This window comes from Amyelois transitella, chromosome W (genome assembly GCF_032362555.1).
Source record: "Amyelois transitella isolate CPQ chromosome W, ilAmyTran1.1, whole genome shotgun sequence".
Taxonomy (NCBI): domain Eukaryota; kingdom Metazoa; phylum Arthropoda; class Insecta; order Lepidoptera; family Pyralidae; genus Amyelois; species Amyelois transitella.
In genome coordinates this window covers 1,349,539-1,370,198 of record NC_083536.1, presented here as the reverse complement: position 1 = coordinate 1,370,198, position 20,660 = coordinate 1,349,539, and the positions used below count along the sequence as shown (strand labels likewise).

Sequence of the window (20,660 nt, the reverse complement as noted above, 5' to 3'; positions counted from 1 at the left end):
GCATGTTATTGACTTTGGACTATCCGATCATTCGGCTCAGATAATACAGATACCGGTTGAAAAGACTAATAAACTAATTAATTGGCGTTTAAAAGTACGTGATCTAAACGTAGATAACTTAAGATTGTTTAAAAGTTATATCAGGGACTTTTCATTCTCCGATATGTATACTAAAAAAGATCCTAATGAGGCGTACGATAGTTTTTTTGATGACTTTAGTCTAATATATAACCTTTGTTTTCCTTACAAAATTATTATAAAGAAAAGTACAAAGAAAGTAGACTGGGTTTCGAAAGGAATAAAAATTTGTTGCAAAAGGAAAAGACAATTACTGTGGAAATTAAGAAAATCACCATCACTGGTAAATAAAAATTATTTTGTGGCCTATTCAAAAATCCTAAAAAAGATCATAAACTTGACTCAGAAGGCTAAAAACTCATTTTTTATAAGTAATTCTCAAAATAAATCTAAAGCCACATGGCAAATTATTAACAACAAAAATAAATCAAAAGAGTACATTACTAATATAGATAAGGACGGTGAAATAATAAAAGATCCGAAAACGATTGCCAATACTTTTAACACTTTTTTTGTTGATAAAATTGAAAAGTCGTCAAGTCATCTGTGTAACGATGTTTCTCTACCGTTACAGACTCAATCTATGTTTATGTTACCTGCATACCCAGAAAATGTAGTCAGTATTATCAAATCATTAAAAAATACAAATAGTGTCGGCTATGACGGTATTGCTACGAAGGTTGTTAAATTTGTTGCTAGTGAAATTTCGGATCATGTCTGTCACTTGCTTAACGTATGTACATTCAGTCAGAAAAGTATCGGGAATGGATTATTTATTTATGGTTCCAAATTCAAATTTTTGTTTTTTTTGTTGTTGTTAGATTGGCACAACTGTTTTCCATTTTGGCGCGGAGTTTGAGTTGCATCTGTTGTTTACATTAAATACAGTGCTATTTTTAGTTATATCATATCTAGTGTGTATTGCTAATTTCATAATGGATAAAAACATCGAACAAAGAGTTTGTCTTAAATTTTGCATTGCCAATGGAATATCGTGTTCGGAGTCACTGAAAATGTTACAGAAGGCTTACGGTGAATCGACTTTATCAAAAACTCGTGCTTATGAGTGGTACAAAGCGTTCAAAAGCGGTCGAGATGTGATGGAAGATTTGCCTCGCTCTGGTAGGCCATCAACATCTGCAACTGAAGTTAACATCGCAAAAGTGAAGGAAATAGTGACTGAAAATCCTCATTCAACTTTGAGAGAGATAGCCACCGAACTTTCTGTATCTCACGAGTCGATCCGTACCATTTTAACTAATAATTTGGGTATGAAACATGTTGCCGCTCGGCTAGTCCCAAAAGACCTGAATTTTTTTCAAAAACTCAATCGCATGAGAGTCGCTGAGGACATGCTAGAACGAGTCAATTCCGACCCAACATTCATGAAACGCATTGTTACTGGTGACGAGACGTGGGTTTACGAGTTTGACATGCAAACTAGTCAACAAGCTTCGGAGTGGCGCCTTCCAACTGAACCGAAACCGAAAAAACCACGCCAAAGTCGTTCAAAAGTCAAAGTCATGTTGACTGTTTTCTTTGACTATCGCGGTGTTGTGCACTCGGAATTCTTGCCGGAAGGTCAAACGGTAAATAAGGAATATTATTTGAGTGTTATGCGGCGTTTAAGAGAGCAAATCCGACGAAAATGGCCAGATTTGTGGAAAGAAAATTCTTGGATTTTGCACCATGATAATGCACCTTCGCACAAGGCCATCATTGTGAACGAATTTTTAACCAAACACTCAACAAATACCATCGAGCAACCACCATATTCACCAGATATGGCTCCAGCCGACTTTTTTCTTTTTCCTAAACTCAAATTACCACTTCGTGGCACCCGTTTTCAATCGGTAGAAGACATAAAAGAGAATTCGCGGCGAGAACTGACCTCAATTCCGGAAACAGCGTTTAAAAAATGTTTTGATGATTGGATTATTCGTTGGCGTAAGTGTATCGTTTCTAAAGGAGCATATTTTGAAGGTGATAAAATAAATTTGGATGAATAACAAACAGTTTGTGTATTATTGATCTTTTCCTGCTACTTTCTTGACAGAGTAGTATTGCAGCCGGTGTATATCCAGAAAAATTAAAAATTACTATTATTAAGCCACTACATAAAAAAGATAGCAAACAAAATATGGCTAATTTCAGACCTGTAGCAATGGGTTCAGTTTTTACAAAAATTATGGAGAAATATATTTACGAATCTATATATAATTACTTAATAAAATTTAATATATTATGTGACGAACAGAAGGGATTCCGAAAAAACTTGACTATAGATATGGCTATTTATGACCTACTTAAAATTGTAATGGAAAATGTAGACAAAAAAAAACCCATTTGTGCACTGTTTACAGATATGACGCAGGCATTTGATTTTGTAAATCACAAAAGATTATTAAATAAATTATATGCGTACGGAATAAGAGGTAATGTTCTAAATCTAATAGCTTCATATTTAGACAATCGGACACAGTTTGTGGAAATATCCAATTTATGCACTAAGACTAAGTACGAAACGAAATCTTTATCTGACCCTAAAATAAATAAATTTGGAGTGCCTCAAGGCAGCGTTCTGGGACCACTACTATTTATTATTTATATAAATGATTTACCAAAATCTGTGCATCAACGTATGGTCTTATTTGCGGATGATAGTACTGCAGTAATAAAATATAATAATGAAAATAATTATGAAATTGACATTAATAATACTTTGAATGATGTAATAAAATGGCTTGAATTAAATAATCTGAAAATAAATCTTAATAAAACTAAAATTATGCACTTTTATCAGAGACTAAAAAATCCAAATGTGAATGTAGCTTACAATAATCAGAACATCGATGAAGCTGTTACTACAAAGTTTCTCGGTCTCAAAATTGATAGTAATCTTACATGGACACAACATGCAGACGAGATTTGTAGTAAGTTAAGTAAATCAGCATATGCGCTATTTCGATTATCTCAGAAAGTCAAACTTGAAGCTGTCTTAGTAGCATATCATGGACTAGTGACACCCACTTTAAGGTATGGTGTAATATTTTGGGGCAACTCAACCGAAAAAGAGAAAATTTTTAAATTACAGAAACGTTGTCTCAGATCAATGTTTGGTCTAAAAACCACAGACAGTTGCGTGCCTGTATTTAAGAAGCACAAACTATTAACCTTGCCATGCATCTACATTTTTGAAATTTGCATTTTTGTGAAAACAAACCCTCATTTGTTTTTCAAATTGTGTGACACGAGAAAGAGAGTAGACAAAATAAGACCTCAATATCAACATAAGCTTGTAGTCGGTGGCTTCAAGACAGCGCTGTTGACCAAAAGTGTTATGGGCATGGCACCAATTATTTTTAATAAATTACCTGACAATCTTAAACAATTAAATCTACTGACATTTAAAAAAGAACTTAAATTATTATTGGCAAATGAATGTTATTATGGTATTGATAATTATTTAAATGACACCAAATTATTTTGACTACTTTTGACCTAAATACTGTTATTATTATTATTTTTTGATTTTTGTTTCTTTTTATTTTTGCAAGTGCTTATTTTGATTTGTATTATTAATTAATTGATCTTTAATCATATTATAAAGGAAATATTGTACGTCCATATGGGCAGGACACAGTGATACCTATAATTTTATTGTTGACCTATTTTTGTTTTTACCTGTGTTTCACAATAAAGATGTTTGATTTGATTTGATTTGATTTATAATTTTTTGAATTATATTTTGCATAAGTATAGTGTTATTGTAGTATAGTGTTATTATAGTCATTACTTTTAATTACTACAAAATTATTGTACAAAATGACAGTTTCTGATATTAGATAATTAAATATTCAAAATGTTCATATTGTTACACAAAATTAAGAAAGCAACTAAAATTTAATATTTTCAATAACTATTGGCCATGGACTTAAAGGGGCCATGACAATATATTTATTTATACGTTGTAAATATTGGCTGTGGACTGAAGGGGCCACAACAATATATGTTAAATATTGGCTGTGGACTGAAGGGGCCACAACAATATATGTTAGATATTGGCTGTGGACTGAAGGGGCCACAACAATATATGTTAAATATTGGCTGTGGACTGAAGGGGCCACAACAATATATGTTAGATATTGGCTGTGGACTGAAGGGGCCACAACAATATATGTTAGATATTGGCTGTGGACTGAAGGGGCCACAACAATATATGTTAGATATTGGCTGTGGACTGAAGGGGCCACAACAATATATGTTAAATATTGGCTGTGGACTGAAGGGGCCACAACAATATATGTTAGATATTGGCTGTGGACTGAAGGGGCCACAACAATATATGTTAGATATTGGCTGTGGACTGAAGGGGCCACAACAATACTCTTGAGTAATCAATATTTATATTATTTACTTATTGTTGTTTGCAAATATATTAAATTGATATTAAGTGCATGTAATTTATAAGAATTAAGACTATTTGTACCTATCTGTTAATTTTAACATACATTTTTCCCGGGACGGGAAAATAATCAGGAAAGGCCGACTGTTAGCATTTATTTTTAATAATTTCTATTTAACTAAGTATATGATTAGGAACCATAACTATTATTAAAAGTTGTTTTATTGATTGTTTAGACTCACGCGCACGTGCTACTTCCGTTATTTGTTTATGACAACGCCCCACCCTCCAAATCAGTGGTGGGGAGTATTTAAAAGGGCGAACACGTGCTCGTGAGGGCAGTTGATCATAAGTTTTCTGTGTGTACGGAATATTACAGTGAATAAATAAATTACAAATAAAGAGGAAACTGTGCCAACATTTATTTACAACTACCCTTTCTATCACTATATATACTTCCTTTAATTTACTTTTAATACGGTTAACATTCTGATAAAAAATATGCATAATTAATGTAAGAATAAAAAAACTGTATAGCAAAATAATGGCATTTAAAAAGAGAACAGATAACAATAACAAAAAATATATGATATAATAATATTAAGTTTTACAATTTTTTTCCAATGATTCCTTGTTCTTTATATGTAAAGCGGGAGACGTGTCGTCTTTCCTCATGTACACGCGACCAAATTTCACCCATACATATTTGTAACGTTTTTCCTTGGCAGCCATACGGGCAGCGGCGTGTAGATCTTTGCATTCCGCTGACAAATGCTCCGAAACAAATATCGGTGACTTATCTCCGGGGACGCCAAGGTGGCGGGAGTTGAGTGGTTCTTGTTTGTTGCTGCGGTTGAATCTCTTGACGCCTGAAATTATCACGTCCCTGACTCGCTCCGATGGCAACGTGGCTAGTATAGTGCGGGGGCGGCTAGAGGTAGGGTTGAGTTTTGCAATACGTCTGCACGAGCGTATGTCACCGTCCGAAATTGGGACATTTATTGTGTCGCATAGACCCTTAACAATGGCAACAACATCCTCGTTATGACGCTCGGGCACCGCCTGTATTTCAAGGTTGAGGCTTCTTGATGACTTTTCCACTATGCCAATCCGCTGTTGTAGTTTGGCGACCTGCACTCTCAACTCAGCCTTGTCCGACTCAAGGCGAGATATCGTTTTACTCATTTCTTGGACGGTGTTTTCCGTGTCGTATTGTTTAGCCGCTAGAAAGTCAGTTGTGGAAGAAAATTCCGATTTAAGCTGCTCAGACACATTAAACATTTCGCTTTTTATGTTTTGTCTAATCTCCAATGTGAGTGTTTCCCTCAGGCTATTTATCTTCATGTCAAATAGCTGGCTAAACTGCTTCATGGTGATGCTAGCTTCCTCATTTAGGGTAGTTCCACGATCTGAATGAGAATCAGAGGAAAGGGCCGATATATTGTATTCATCGCATGACATATTTGCAAGCTGATTCTGCTGCTGAGCTGACTGATGAGTGATGTTAGCATCAAGTGATACAGGTGCAGTGGTAACTACTCTGGACATTCTATGGGTAAACGGCGAGCGAACGGGCGTGTCGTCAGATCTATTACGACGCGTGACATTATTGCACGTATCACAACGCCACTCGCGCCTTATATTTTTAGCATTTGTGTTAAAATCATTAGTGGAAATATTTAAGCATTTATAGTGATATCCATGATTGCATGATATGCATTTTAATGCCTCCTTAGCATTGGTAAGCTTATTGCACGCAGTACACAGCATTTTGATGTAATATTGATTAGGTAGAAGTCACAGCAAGGAAGTGAGTACAGTGAAAGAATTGTATAATAATATTCGTATAATATGTATAATAATATTTCGTATAATATGTATAAATATAATATAAAGTAGCCAGGTTGTAAACAACACAATGTTCCACGGTAGGCGGTAGATAAGATGCAATGTCATCGATGACACAAAGACAAGGACGGCCGGTGCGGTGAAGACCGCACGTGCGAGCGAGAACACTGATCGCCGCGCGCTCGTGTATTAGGCGTCTACGACTGATAGTGCTGAGTATTATTGAATAGAATTTAAAACTCACAAATTCTCGAACACTGCAACTGCAATCCCATTTATTCTTACATATACACAACACTTATATTATTCGCTTCACTTTAACTTATATTTCAGGCTTTAATTTTATTGTAAGTACGGAGCAATCACTCAGTAACGCGAACGTCGTTATGTTAATGTTGTACATGGGATCAAAGAACAATAGCCGTCCCAGGCCAATTCTTGTGCGTTTTGTTTGTCCTACCATAAAGAACGCTGTGTGGCGTAGGAAGACGGTCCTCAAAGGAACGACGACAGTGGTTTCCGAGTTCCTCACTCGTCGTTGGCAGGCTCTGTTCACCGAGGCTCGTAGGCGATTCGGCATGACCAAATGCTGGACATACGATGGTTCCATTTTTGTTAAACCACCCTCGGGGAAGCCCATCAGCATAAATGCACTGGAGGATCTAGACCGGGCCGGAAATGCATTTGCGGAAACTGCACCTGCTGCTTCCTCATCTGGGACTGGGGTGGTTTTAAAACAACATCGCCAACATCCCCCCAAGACGTGCGAAGTTGCACCTGGGTCTGGTGACAGACAGCAGCGAGCGAAACGAGCGGCTACCAAACTTAAGTAGTAAATTGCTTTAATTACGTACTTATTCAATTCTTTTTTCTCTTTTAGGTAAATATTACTATTTCTTGTAGGTAGTTGTTTATTTAGTGTTGTTTAGTTTGTTTACATTTTTCGCCGTTCGCTATAGCTACCCACTTTGTTTTGTATGTTAACTGTCACGGGCTGTCAGTGTCATTTGTGAATGACATTGACATTTTGGTAATATTGTTTTTTTAAACTGTTGACGTGACGTAATTTTTGTGTAAGCCGGCAGACCAATGCTGAATTTGGCTTTTATTTTTTTTTAATGAGTTTTACATTTTTTTTTTTTATTTATTCATATTTATATTATTATAACATTATTATGGATGATTCTTTTCATACTGCTTGTAGTGATAATGACTCCACATTTCACGACAGTGATTCACTTCACACTCTTTTAAATAATGACCTGTTACCTGTCAAAAAGTATTTTAATGTAATGTATGCCATATAAATGCACAGAGTGTACCAGCACATTATTCAAGTCTTCTGGATCTTGCTTCCGTTGAACACCTTGACGCAATTCTGATCTCTGAAACTTGGCTTAACTCTAGTTTGAACTCATCTTTTTTTACAGTTCCAGGATTTATAATCATAAGGAATGATCGAGGTATTGGTCGAGGCGGTGGTGTGGCCATATACTTACGTAGCCACTTTCCGTATAAGTTACTGAGCAAATCCACTTATTCACACACTGCATCCCCGGAGTACCTCTTTTTAGAAGTGGAAGTAAATCGGGTAAAATTGTTTCTTGGGGTTTTTTACTCCGCCCCCAATGTTTCTCGTTCTAATCTCTATTCTTGTTTCGAATCAGCCTTGGAGCCTTTTGTTGCTTTTCACTCTTATTTCTTATTGCTCGGCGATTTTAATAATAACATGTTAGACGACTCCCTCTCTTCGAAATTTCTTCAACTCTCTAATTCGTTCAACCTTTCTGTTATTCACCTTAACGCTACACATCAGAATCTACATACTGATGACACTTGGCTAGACCTTATTTTAACATCTTCAATCTCTGATGTCCTTCTACACGGTCAGTATCCGGCCCCTGAGTTCTCAGCTCATGACCTTATCTATGCGTCATACAACATTCATACTAGGAAACACAAGCCTGCTGCTGTGTTGATGCGCAATTATGCTAGACTTAACGAGGAAGCCCTCTGTGTAGACGCCGCTGGCACTGACTGGAGCACGATCTTGGCAGCCGACTCCATAAATGAGAAGGTAAGCCTATTGAATGAGACCATTGTTACACTGTTTGATCGTCATGCCCCACTTCGTATGGTTAAACTTAAAAGACCACCATGTCCATGGATCACTCTGGGAGTTCGAATGGCTATGAGAAAGCGCAATAAAGCATTCAGCAAGTTTAAGCGCGAACGCTCAGAGATTAACTGGACTTTCTACAAAGAGGCAAGAAATCGTTGCAATCAGATGGTAAGATCTGCTAAACGTCATTACTTTCATGACCATATATCCAATTTATCCGCGGCAGATACCTGGAAGTTTCTCAAAAGTCTTGGGTTTGGTAAAAGTGTATCCAAGGCTCTTAACCTTCCTTTCTCCTCTGATGACATCAATGCTCACTTTTCGTCTGCCTCCTGCCTTGATGATACTACTAGAACACAAACCATTTCTAATATTACTTCTATGCCACTCCTTCTTTCCGAGTCTTTTTCTTTCTCTTTGGTATCTTCTGACGATGTGCGCAAAGCATTATTTTCCATTAAATCTAAGGCTGTTGGTCATGATGCTTTTAGTCATCAAATGGTTTTGCTCCTTCTTGATTTCATTCTCCCTGTTCTTACCCATATAATAAATTTTTCGCTGAGTACGGGAGCATTCCCTTCCTTGTGGCGTAAAGTTTTTGTGCTGCCCTTGCCAAAAATCACCAACCCCACTTCATTAAGTGACATTCGGCCCATTTCTATTTTGCCTTATTTTTCAAAAGTTTTTGAAATACTTGCTGTTTCGTATTTAATCTGTGGTTGGATACTTCCTTTTTGAATGTTGAGGGCGCCACCGGACTAATGTGTGGTAGAAAGTACCAGTTTTAGCCACCGAGAGAAAAAGTGGCGCTAGAGTAGTCTGCTTCAAGCGCGCTCGCAATCACCATCGAAACTTTTAATAAATTTTGTTTTAAGTGATTTTGGACAGAGTTGTGTGTGTGGTATATCTTCAATTACCCGGAGGCCTCCGTGAGGAACTGGGAAATCTGCCGTGCAGAGGAAAGGTGAGTCGTACTCAAATTTCATTGGGGATTTGTCCAACCCGGGCAACCACGTTACACACCTACCTACTCTAATTTATCTCCTTTATTAAATACAGTCCATTGTTATCCCAAATTTCTGCACCCCCTACCGAAACCATAGTTATGGTTTCTAATAATTAAGAAAGTATACTTTAAAGAGATAATAAGTCATGAAAATTGACAAAGGTATATATAACAATATATTTAAAAAAATAATAATAATAATTAAAAAACTAAGATTTACTTAGGTATTTAAAGTTTAAGAAACTAATTGGTATAGGGTAATGGACTAAGTTTATTGACTGGTCTTTGCAGAACACTCTTTTCAGTGCGCAAGGTAACACAACGGACAACACCGTCAGGACCGGGATGTAATTTTTCTATTTTCCCTAATGGCCATTTACATGAAGGGGCATTATCGGTTTTAACCAGAACTAAATCTCCAACATTTAGGTTGGTGGATGAATTAAACCATTTTGCTCTTTGTTGAAGTGTATTTAAATATTCGTGACTCCAGCGTTTCCAGAAAATTTGAGAGCACTTTTGTACATACTGCCATCGTGACAGTCTATTTTCGGGCACTTCTTGGAAATTATACTCTGGTAAGGAGGTTAAACTTCTGCCGATTAGGAAGTGTCCGGCAGTCAAGACGTTAAATTCATTAGGGTTGTCACTAGCTGGCAGTGGACACAACGGGCGCGAATTTAAAACTGCTTCAACTTTACAAAATACAGTAGTAAGTTCCTCAAACGTTAAGGACTTTTCACCTACGCTACGTAATAAATGATATTTAGCTGACTTTATGCCAGCTTCCCAGAGTCCACCCATGTTAGGAGCACTTGGAACATTAAACCTCCACACTAATTGTCTTTTGGCGCAGCCATCAGTGATGTCATTCTCGTTATCACGCAAAAACTTTTGAATTTCGTTCAAATGCTTACTCGATGCTATAAAATTGGTACCACAGTCTGAATAAAGTGCCGAGCAAAGACCCCGACGAGCAACAAAGCGATCTAAACAAGCGAGAAAACATTCGGCGGACAAAGAAGATAACACCTCTAGATGTACTGCTTTTGTGGAAAAACAGATGAATAATGCTAAATAAGCTTTAGAAACTTTAGCATGACGATATAAACTAGTTTTGATTAAGAATGGACCACCGAGATCTACTCCAACGTGAGCAAATACTTTGTGGGGTAACAACCTGGTAGGTTGTAGCGGTGCCATCTCAGGTTGTAACAAAGACGGTTTGCATTTAAAGCAAATTTTACATTTGGATAAAACGGATCTTATTACGCTACGAGCGGATGGAATCCAGTAATTTTCATTAATAATGTTTTGTAAGGTACGTGGACCTACATGTAAATATTTTTTATGTAAATATTCTATTAATAATCTAGTAAATTGACTATCCTTCGGTAACAGACGTGGATGTTTAGCATTATATGGAAGTTCAGAATAACCTATACGACCCCCTACCCTGAGAAAGCCGGAGGTATCAATAAATGGCGATAATTTTCGAAGCGAAGCTACATGTTTATTATTCTTTAATAACTGTAATTCAGATTCATAATATGCACTCTGAACTAAACGAATTAACCTGTCCAGTGCTTCATTTAATTCAACTGTCGATAAAGTTGTGGATATTTTATCCTTATTTTTTAATCTTAAAATCCAAGCACACGATCTTTGTAATTTAGTGAAAGATGAAAACAGACTAAACATTCGTATACAAAAATCTTGTTTAGTTTCTTGACACAAGCTATTATTTGAAAATAAATTTACTAATTTCACTTCTGGTAGTTTGCTATTATTTTCGATAACGAAGGTACAAATGGGCCAATCCTTATAATCCCTTTTCATCCAATCTGACCCGTATAACCATTTCTGAGTGCAACTGATAAGTTGCGACGGAGATGCTCCGCGGGAACAAAGATCTGCTAGATTATCTTCACTGCAGACATGACGCCAATAATGAGGAGGTAAAACTTCTATTATCTGTGTCACACGGTGACAAACAAAAGTTTTCAATTTATATGGTTCCGTTTGTAACCACGACAACACGATTGTTGAATCTGATAAAGCAGTAATTTTGTTTATTTTAACTCTTGTAAAAATATCACAGACAGATTTTATTAATTTACTCAACAAAACAGCGCCCATTAATTTTAATCGCGGAATTGTTATGGGTTTTATGGGAGCGACTTTAGATTTGGCGGTAACTAAGCGAACTTTAACATTATTGTCACAATCGCGACTGATGACGTAAACGCAGGCAGCGTAGCCACTAGACGACGCGTCACAAAAGCCAACTAAGTCACAGTCCGATTGTCCCGGTAATAACATATGACGTTCAATGCGTAACTCCGCCAATATCGGAAGTTCTGAAATATAACATTGCCAAGTTGTACTAATATTATCTGGCAACTTTTCATCCCAACCAATACCTAATTTCCAAAGATCCTGCATTATTAATTTAGCTAAGAAAGTGCATGGCGAGATAAAACCCACGGGGTCATATATAGACGCTAATAACTTCAGAACGGATCGCTTAGTAGAAACGCTGTCTGTCTTATTAACTGAAAAAATAAAACAATCTAAAGTGGGAATCCATTTTAGACCCAATACTTTGGTACTACTATCGATATCATCTTTAATAAATGTTACAGAACCTTCCCTATTCTCTTCAGGAACTCTCAACAGTAAATCCTTACAGTTACTCATCCACTTTTTTAAAGTAAAATTTGCGCTTTCAAAAATACCTATTAGTTGGTCTTGAACTAAACACGCTTTATCATAAGACTCACAAGAATACAAAATGTCATCCATGTATACACATTCACGTAAAACTTGAGCAGCGAGTGGAAAACGTTTCCCTTCATCTTCAGCCAATTGGTGCAGTGTGCGGATCGACAAAAAGGGTGAACAGCTAAGTCCGTATGTAACCGTTTTTAATTCATATAAGTTTATGGGATCGTTAGGCGAATACCGGTACAAAATATGTTGATAACATCTATCTTCCTTTCTTAATAATATAGCTCGGTACATTTTGCAAACATCACTCACTAAACAATATTCAAAAAAACGGAATTTTAATATGATAGCAGTAATGTCAGGATACAACTTCGGACCAATCAATAAATTATCGTTTAACGAAACGTTGTTGCTACTTTTTGCCGATCCATCGAACACGACACGTAATGGAGTTGACGCGCTACTTGGACGTAAAATACTATGATGTGGAATAATATATTTGCTAGGAATATCGCCCTGATAACGTTCCATGTGGTCAAGTTTTTCATATTCACGCATAAATTCGTTATATTTCTGATGTAACTCGGGAGTACGCGCAAGTTTACGCTCGGTATACAATAACCTACGTTCGGCCGCGGCGCGGGAATCACCCAGTGGCGCGGGGTCGGTTACGAACGGTAGTGGTACGACATACTGCCCGTTCGATTCTCGAAAATGATTATTAACAAAAATATTGTCAGCAAGTTGGTCCATAGAACTAACGACAGGTGTGCACGGCACTTCCTCCAGTTCCCAAAACTTATGCAATATTTTATCTAATGAACATTCCTCATTATGCGAGACAGATAAATGAAAATTTTGGGAATTATTCTCTCTGTGTGGGAATAATTTACCACTTACAACACAACCAAAAACAGTCTCAATTACGCTTGGAATGTTTGAATTAATTAATATCGGCTTACCCGTGATAAGATCTGGCACAATGTCATTACCCAATAAAATATCAATTCGCGATTTTTTGTAGAAAAATGTGTCTGCTAGTTGATAAGAATTATATTCATTAATTACATGTTTAGGAAAATTGACATTAGGCATATCAGATGAGACCTTGGATACTACGATTAAGTTGACGTTAAATGTAGGACCGTCTGAATGTTTTGGTTTTATTGTGCATGAAATCATCCCTTGATTTTTCACTATGTTCCCGCCTAAACCATTAATAGTAAATGGGCATTTTTTACGCGGCAAACCTAACCTCTGAGCGCACTCTGTAGTGATGAATGAACTTTGAGCTCCGGAATCTAAGACTGCACGGCAGTTTTGATATTGCCCATCAATATCAGTGATGTGCGTAAGTGTAGTTCCTAAGACTACCCCGTATTTATTTTCATCTACACAATGTAGTGCGTGATGAATCGTTCGGTCACTCACGGAGTGAGAAGAAACTAGCGCTTGCTGTGTGTGTGACGGAGACGGTTGCGCGGACGAAGTACTTGGCGGCACGGCCGCTGCGATTGTACGTTCCGCTTTACCTGTATCTTGATGCAATAAATAATGATGCGACAAAGCACACACTCCGCAAGTGATTGTACTTTTGCACAAATTAGACTCATGATCGGGTTTGAGACAATTAGTGCAGAGCTTCAATGAACGGACACGGTCCTTGCGATCATCGACGGACAATTTACGAAATTGGTCACATCGATATATCATGTGACTTTGATTACAATGTGGACAAGTCATGTTTATATTAGAGTTATTATTATTACGATTGTTACGATTTTGAACTCGTGAAGTCGTAAGTACTGATCTTGAAGACGATGTCTTATTTACATAATGACTACTTTTATGCATATTGGTAGGTTTAGATATTACAGAGGTGCTAGAAAGTGTATGTTCTAGAACTTTTACTTGTTTGTTTACGAAATCAATAAGTTCGGAGAATGTAGGTAAAGAATGTTGATCCCTACTTTCCTCAAATAATTTTCTTGTATGAGGGTCTAGTCTTTGTAATGCTAAATGACAAATTAAAAAATCATTCAAGTTTTTTATATTTAACGCTTGAATAGCCTTTAATGAATGGTCAAAAGTTTCAATAAATAATGTGAGATTAGCCGTCGTGTCTTTAGTGAGCGGCGTAAAGTTAAGCATTTTATCAAAGTACCTACACGCCAGAGTTCTGTTATCGTGATATTTGTCGATTAAACTTTGCCAAACTACCGCGTAATTAGCAGATGTAATAGGTAGTTGTTTAACTATATTTAAAGCTGAACCTTTAACGCATGACAGTAAATAATGAAATTTATCGATATCAGTAAAGTTTCGGTTATGAACTAATGATACAAACGTGTCATAAAAGGTTGTCCAATTTTCAATTTGACCGTCAAATTGAAATAATTGTATCTTAGGTAATGCTGGGACCACTAAATCCTTTTTTACTGAATAATCTACTGGAGATTTATCTGTCTTGTATTTATTTACGATTAACTGACACGCATTGTACATCTCGTCGAAAGTTTCGAGTTCACGATTATTTAATTTTGCCTTCGGTTGTTTTTGTAATTCTAGTTCGTATAAATCAAAAATGGCCGTTTCAAATCGCCTCCGAATACTTTCCATATCGGAGAATTGGACCAAAAATGAAGGCAATCGATCTAAGTTACTCTCAATCTTTCCAGACATATCATATATACGTTGCATTTTAATGAAAAGATATTCTTTTTTTGCTAACAATGTATTTATTTTAATTTGCAAAGTTTCGCTTTCCGCCATGTTGATAACACTTGCCGGCTTGCCGGCAAATTACGTATGTACACTTAGTCCACAAAAAGCAAAAGTATGTCTCAAAATAAGATTAATCTTGGCTCGAAGAACCAGAAATGTGGGATAACAATGGACTGTATTTAATAAAGGAGATAAATTAGAGTAGGTAGGTATGTAACGTGGTTGCCCGGGTTGGACAAATCCCCAATGAAATTTGAGTACGACTCACCTTTCCTCTGCACGGCAGATTTCCCAGTTCCTCACGGAGGCCTCCGGGTAATTGAAGATATACCACACACACAACTCTGTCCAAAATCACTTAAAACAAAATTTATTAAAAGTTTCGATGGTGATTGCGAGCGCGCTTGAAGCAGACTACTCTAGCGCCACTTTTTCTCTCGGTGGCTAAAACTGGTACTTTCTACCACACATTAGTCCGGTGGCGCCCTCAACATTCAAAAAGGAAGTATCCAACCACAGATTAAATACGAAACACTTGCTCTATCCCAATTATCTTCCCTAGTCATGTCCAACAGCCTGCTTAGCCATTTTCAGTCTGGATTCCGCCTTGGTCATAGCACCAGTACTGCCCTGCTCAAGGTTACTGAGGACATTAGACTTGGTATGGACTACGGTAAGATAACTGTGCTTGTCCTTTTAGATTTCTCCAACGCATTCAACACAGTTGACTACGAAGTCCTGCTAGCGCTTATGTCACTCTATAATCTCTCCACGACCGTCCTGGATTGGCTGTCATCCTATCTCCGCGGTCGACAACAAGCTGTCCGCCTCGACCAGACCCTTTCTTCGTGGCGAGATCTGTCTTCTGGTGTCCCTCAGGGTGGAATCCTGTCTCCACTACTCTTCTCTATTTTCATTGATTCCCTTACGACTCGACTTTCCACTTCTTACCATCTATATGCTGACGATCTTCAACTTTACCATTCATGCGATGCTAACGATATTAACTCAGCTGTAGCGTTGTTAAATAATGATCTGTATCACATTGCTGAGTGGTCGAAAGAGTTTGGTATCTTTGTGAACCCGAAAAAGTGTCAGGCTATCATTGTGGGTAGTTCTGGGCAACTTAGCAAGTTAAATTGTGAAACTGTGTCTCCTATTAAATTTGGTCATAATAATATTCCTTAAAGCTGGATAGACTAGCCAATAATTGCATTCGTTTCATATTTGGTTTACGAAAATATGACCATGTCTCCTCTTTTCGCTCTCAGCTTGGTTGGCTGCCTATTCCTCTTCGTCGCAACGCTAGAATCCTATCGATGCTGTATACAATTCTCAACGACCCTTGCGCTCCAGATTATCTTAAATCGAAGTTCCCACTTTTAAGCGCTACCCACGCTCGATCTCTTCGCTCTTCTGAAAACCTTCTTCTGGCCACTCCTGCTCATCGCCTGGGATTCATGTGGAATTCATTCCTAGTGCAAGCCATTAGATTGTGGAATTCTCTTCCTGAATCTATTCGGAAGGCGCCTAATAGATTTGCATTCAGGGAGAAAGTCCATGATCTTCTTTTTGACCAGTAGATTTCCTTAAACTTTACACAATCATCCAATGTATGTAGTATATGTATGTTTATTTTATATGGAGTATATATATATATATATATATATATATATATATATATATATATATATATATATATATATATATAATATATATATAGTAATACTTATGTTTGTAATATATTATATGCAAGTGTATTAAGTAACCTATTATTATTCATATTTATATAATTTTCTATTTTACAGTTATCGCACTACCCGTACATCCATCTCAGTTTGGTCCAAAGGTTCGACTGGCAGAGAATGCCTTGTGGCATTAAGTCCACCTGTTGTACATTTTACGTGCATGAAGTCTAAATAAATAAAAATAAATAAATTAGTTCGAACCACACGCTACTCAAGTTAAAGTCAGTAGTCGCCAACATTTGACTCATCATATACCTCATCTACAATGAATACGTGTAGCAGATGCAACTCAGCCTTCAATGATGGTGTTCAGTGTTCGTCTTGTAGGAGTATGTACGACTTTGGTTGTGCTGGAATAACGGAATCAGGCCATAGAAAGCTAGGTGCAGATAGAAGGGCAGTCTGGAAATGTGCTAACTGCAAGGGTTCTGCAAGTGCAGGCACTGGTTGTGATGAACCGATGTCCCTTGAGAGGATCATCGGTGAGTTACGGGATATGAAGCATCAGCTATCAAATTTGCCCACATTGGCACAGGACATCAGAGCTATCAAGAATGAGTTACAAGAACTTCGAGTTGTTCGTGAGTTTAACAGTGACAAATTAAATGAATGCACCCAGAGAATAGAGGTTGTCGAGGCTAAACTTTCTGAAGTAGATAGCTTAAAGGAATCCCTACGGGCAACCCAAAAGTACCTTCTTAGGTGCAAGCTTCTTAACACCGCTGAGATAAAGGGAGTACCCATCAAGCAGCACGAAAACCTTTTTAATGTCATGGAATCTCTCGGGAAGCACATCAAATGTCCTATATCCAAAACTTATATAAATTATATTGCCAGAGTACCGATTCACAACTCTAAGGATAAGTCGATAGTAGTGAACTTCACTAATAGGTATATGAAAGAGGATTTTGTAGCGGCAGCGAGGTCCATAAAGAACCTTACTGCCAGTGACATTGGCTACCCCGATAATGCCCAGCGCCTTTACGTTAATGATCATCTGACTGCGGAGACCAAGAATTTGTTGACGAAATCTACACTCAAGGAAGAGCTTGGATATCAGTATGTGAGGGTAAAGTTTGGAAAAATATACGTGCGTAAAAATGATACTTCCAAAGTAGTTGTAATAAATCCTGAGAAGGATTTAAACAGACTTATTTAGAGTGTTTTTTATCTTGCTATGTTTATTTCAAACAAATATATTATTATTCATCATCTTATTATACACATAATGCATGCTATAATATTTTGTATTTATTTTTTTTGTAATCATCGATATATTGATAATGTTGACATAGCCTTCGACATGTCTGTGTTAAAACTGTTTTGCACTCCTGGAGCGCATTCCATGTCCCGACTCATCTTTTGTTCGAGCTCGGTAGCCTATTGTATTGCTTACCTGCTGTTTTTTATGCTTGAAGTGATACTAAAAATATAACTATCCCGTTCTTTCGCACGCGTAATCCCTATTCGCCTTTTTGCACTCTTAACTTAATAACCTAACTTAACCTAACTTAACCACGAGTTCCTTGCAGTATGACTTTTTATATATTTACCTTACATACGAATTAAATTGTAGCAATTCTATTTCTTATACTATTAAATATATCAATGTATAACACAGGTTTGAATATATGTTTATTACCAGAATGTGAGAGGGCTTAGAACGAAGGTGGATACATTTAAACGCAACATTTCTTTAACCAATTACGATATTATTGTTATAACGGAATCTTGGTTGTTGGACGGAATAGAAAACAAAAGACGCGAAATTTTTAGTGATCAATATGTGGTGTAGAGGCGCGATCGAGAGTACGATTCGCTGGATCAATCGAGAGGTGGAGGTGTTTTATTAGCGACGCGTAAGGATTTGTTTATTACCCCGCAACCGACTTTTCACTCAACCGCTGAGGATTTGTGGATAACACTAACTCTAAAAAATTACCACCGACCGCCTATTAAAGTCCATTTTTGCGTACTGTACCTATGTAAACAAAACTTGGGTAATTCATTTTCTCAGCAGTTGGATAATTATTTTAGTAAACTTATTGACTTTATGTTACAAAATTCACTCAAGTTAAAGTCAGTAGTCGCCAACATTTGACTCATCATATACCTCATCTACAATGAATACGTGTAGCAGATGCAACTCAGCCTTCAATGATGGTGTTCAGTGTTCGTCTTGTAGGAGTATGTACGACTTTGGTTGTGCTGGAATAACGGAATCAGGCCATAGAAAGCTAGGTGCAGATAGAAGGGCAGTCTGGAAATGTGCTAACTGCAAGGGTTCTGCAAGTGCAGGCACTGGTTGTGATGAACCGATGTCCCTTGAGAGGATCATCGGTGAGTTACGGGATATGAAGCATCAGCTATCAAATTTGCCCACATTGGCACAGGACATCAGAGCTATCAAGAATGAGTTACAAGAACTTCGAGTTGTTCGTGAGTTTAACAGTGACAAATTAAATGAATGCACCCAGAGAATAGAGGTTGTCGAGGCTAAACTTTCTGAAGTAGATAGCTTAAAGGAATCCCTACGGGCAACCCAAAAGTACCTTCTTAGGTGCAAGCTTCTTAACACCGCTGAGATAAAGGGAGTACCCATCAAGCAGCACGAAAACCTTTTTAATGTCATGGAATCTCTCGGGAAGCACATCAAATGTCCTATATCCAAAACTTATATAAATTATATTGCCAGAGTACCGATTCACAACTCTAAGGATAAGTCGATAGTAGTGAACTTCACTAATAGGTATATGAAAGAGGATTTTGTAGCGGCAGCGAGGTCCATAAAGAACCTTACTGCCAGTGACATTGGCTACCCCGATAATGCCCAGCGCCTTTACGTTAATGATCATCTGACTGCGGAGACCAAGAATTTGTTGACGAAATCTACACTCAAGGAAGAGCTTGGATATCAGTATGTGAGGGTAAAGTTTGGAAAAATATACGTGCGTAAAAATGATACTTCCAAAGTAGTTGTAATAAATCCTGAGAAGGATTTAAACAGACTTATTTAGAGTGTTTTTTATCTTGCTATGTTTATTTCAAACAAATATATTATTATTCATCATCTTATTATACACATAATGCATGCTATAATATTTTGTATTTATTTTTTTTGTAATCATCGATATATTGATAATGTTGACATAGCCTTCGACATGTCTGTGTTAAAACTGTTTTGCACTCCTGGAGCGCATTCCATGTCCCGACTCATCTTTTGTTCGAGCTCGGTAGCCTATTGTATTGCTTACCTGCTGTTTTTTATGCTTGAAGTGATACTAAAAATATAACTATCCCGTTCTTTCGCACGCGTAATCCCTATTCGCCTTTTTGCACTCTTAACTTAATAACCTAACTTAACCTAACTTAACCACGAGTTCCTTGCAGTATGACTTTTTATATATTTACCTTACATACGAATTAAATTGTAGCAATTCTATTTCTTATACTATTAAATATATCAATGTATAACACAGGTTTGAATATATGTTTATTACCAGAATGTGAGAGGGCTTAGAACGAAGGTGGATACATTTAAACGCAACATTTCTTTAACCAATTACGATATTATTGTTATAACGGAATCTTGGTTGTTGGACGGAATAGAAAACAAAAGACGCGAAATTTTTAGTGATCAATATGTGGTGTAGAGGCGCGATCGAGAGTACGATTCGCTGGATCAATCGAGAGGTGGAGGTGTTTTATTAGCGACGCGTAAGGATTTGTTTATTACCCCGCAACCGACTTTTCACTCAACCGCTGAGGATTTGTGGATAACACTAACTCTAAAAAATTACCACCGACCGCCTATTAAAGTCCATTTTTGCGTACTGTACCTATGTAAACAAAACTTGGGTAATTCATTTTCTCAGCAGTTGGATAATTATTTTAGTAAACTTATTGACTTTATGTTACAAAATTCACTCAAGTTAAAGTCAGTAGTCGCCAACATTTGACTCATCATATACCTCATCTACAATGAATACGTGTAGCAGA

The 20,660-nt window shown here is 37.1% G+C and overlaps 2 protein-coding genes across 2 annotated transcripts; one reads left to right on the top strand and one right to left on the bottom strand.

The window, feature by feature from the left end:
* Positions 1 to 820: 820 nt before the first annotated feature.
* Positions 821 to 2,135, top strand: LOC132904296 (protein GVQW3-like). Its single transcript, XM_060954226.1, has 2 exons — positions 821 to 1,659; positions 2,044 to 2,135. The coding sequence occupies exons 1-2, from the start codon at positions 1,014 to 1,016 to the stop codon at positions 2,085 to 2,087; spliced, it is 690 nt and encodes a 229-aa protein (XP_060810209.1). The 5' UTR covers positions 821 to 1,013; the 3' UTR covers positions 2,088 to 2,135.
* A 2,948-nt stretch (positions 2,136 to 5,083) lies between these two features.
* Positions 5,084 to 5,944, bottom strand: LOC106131271 (uncharacterized). Its single transcript, XM_013330302.2, has one exon. The coding sequence runs from the start codon at positions 5,942 to 5,944 to the stop codon at positions 5,084 to 5,086; it is 861 nt and encodes a 286-aa protein (XP_013185756.2).
* Positions 5,945 to 20,660: the final 14,716 nt, after the last annotated feature.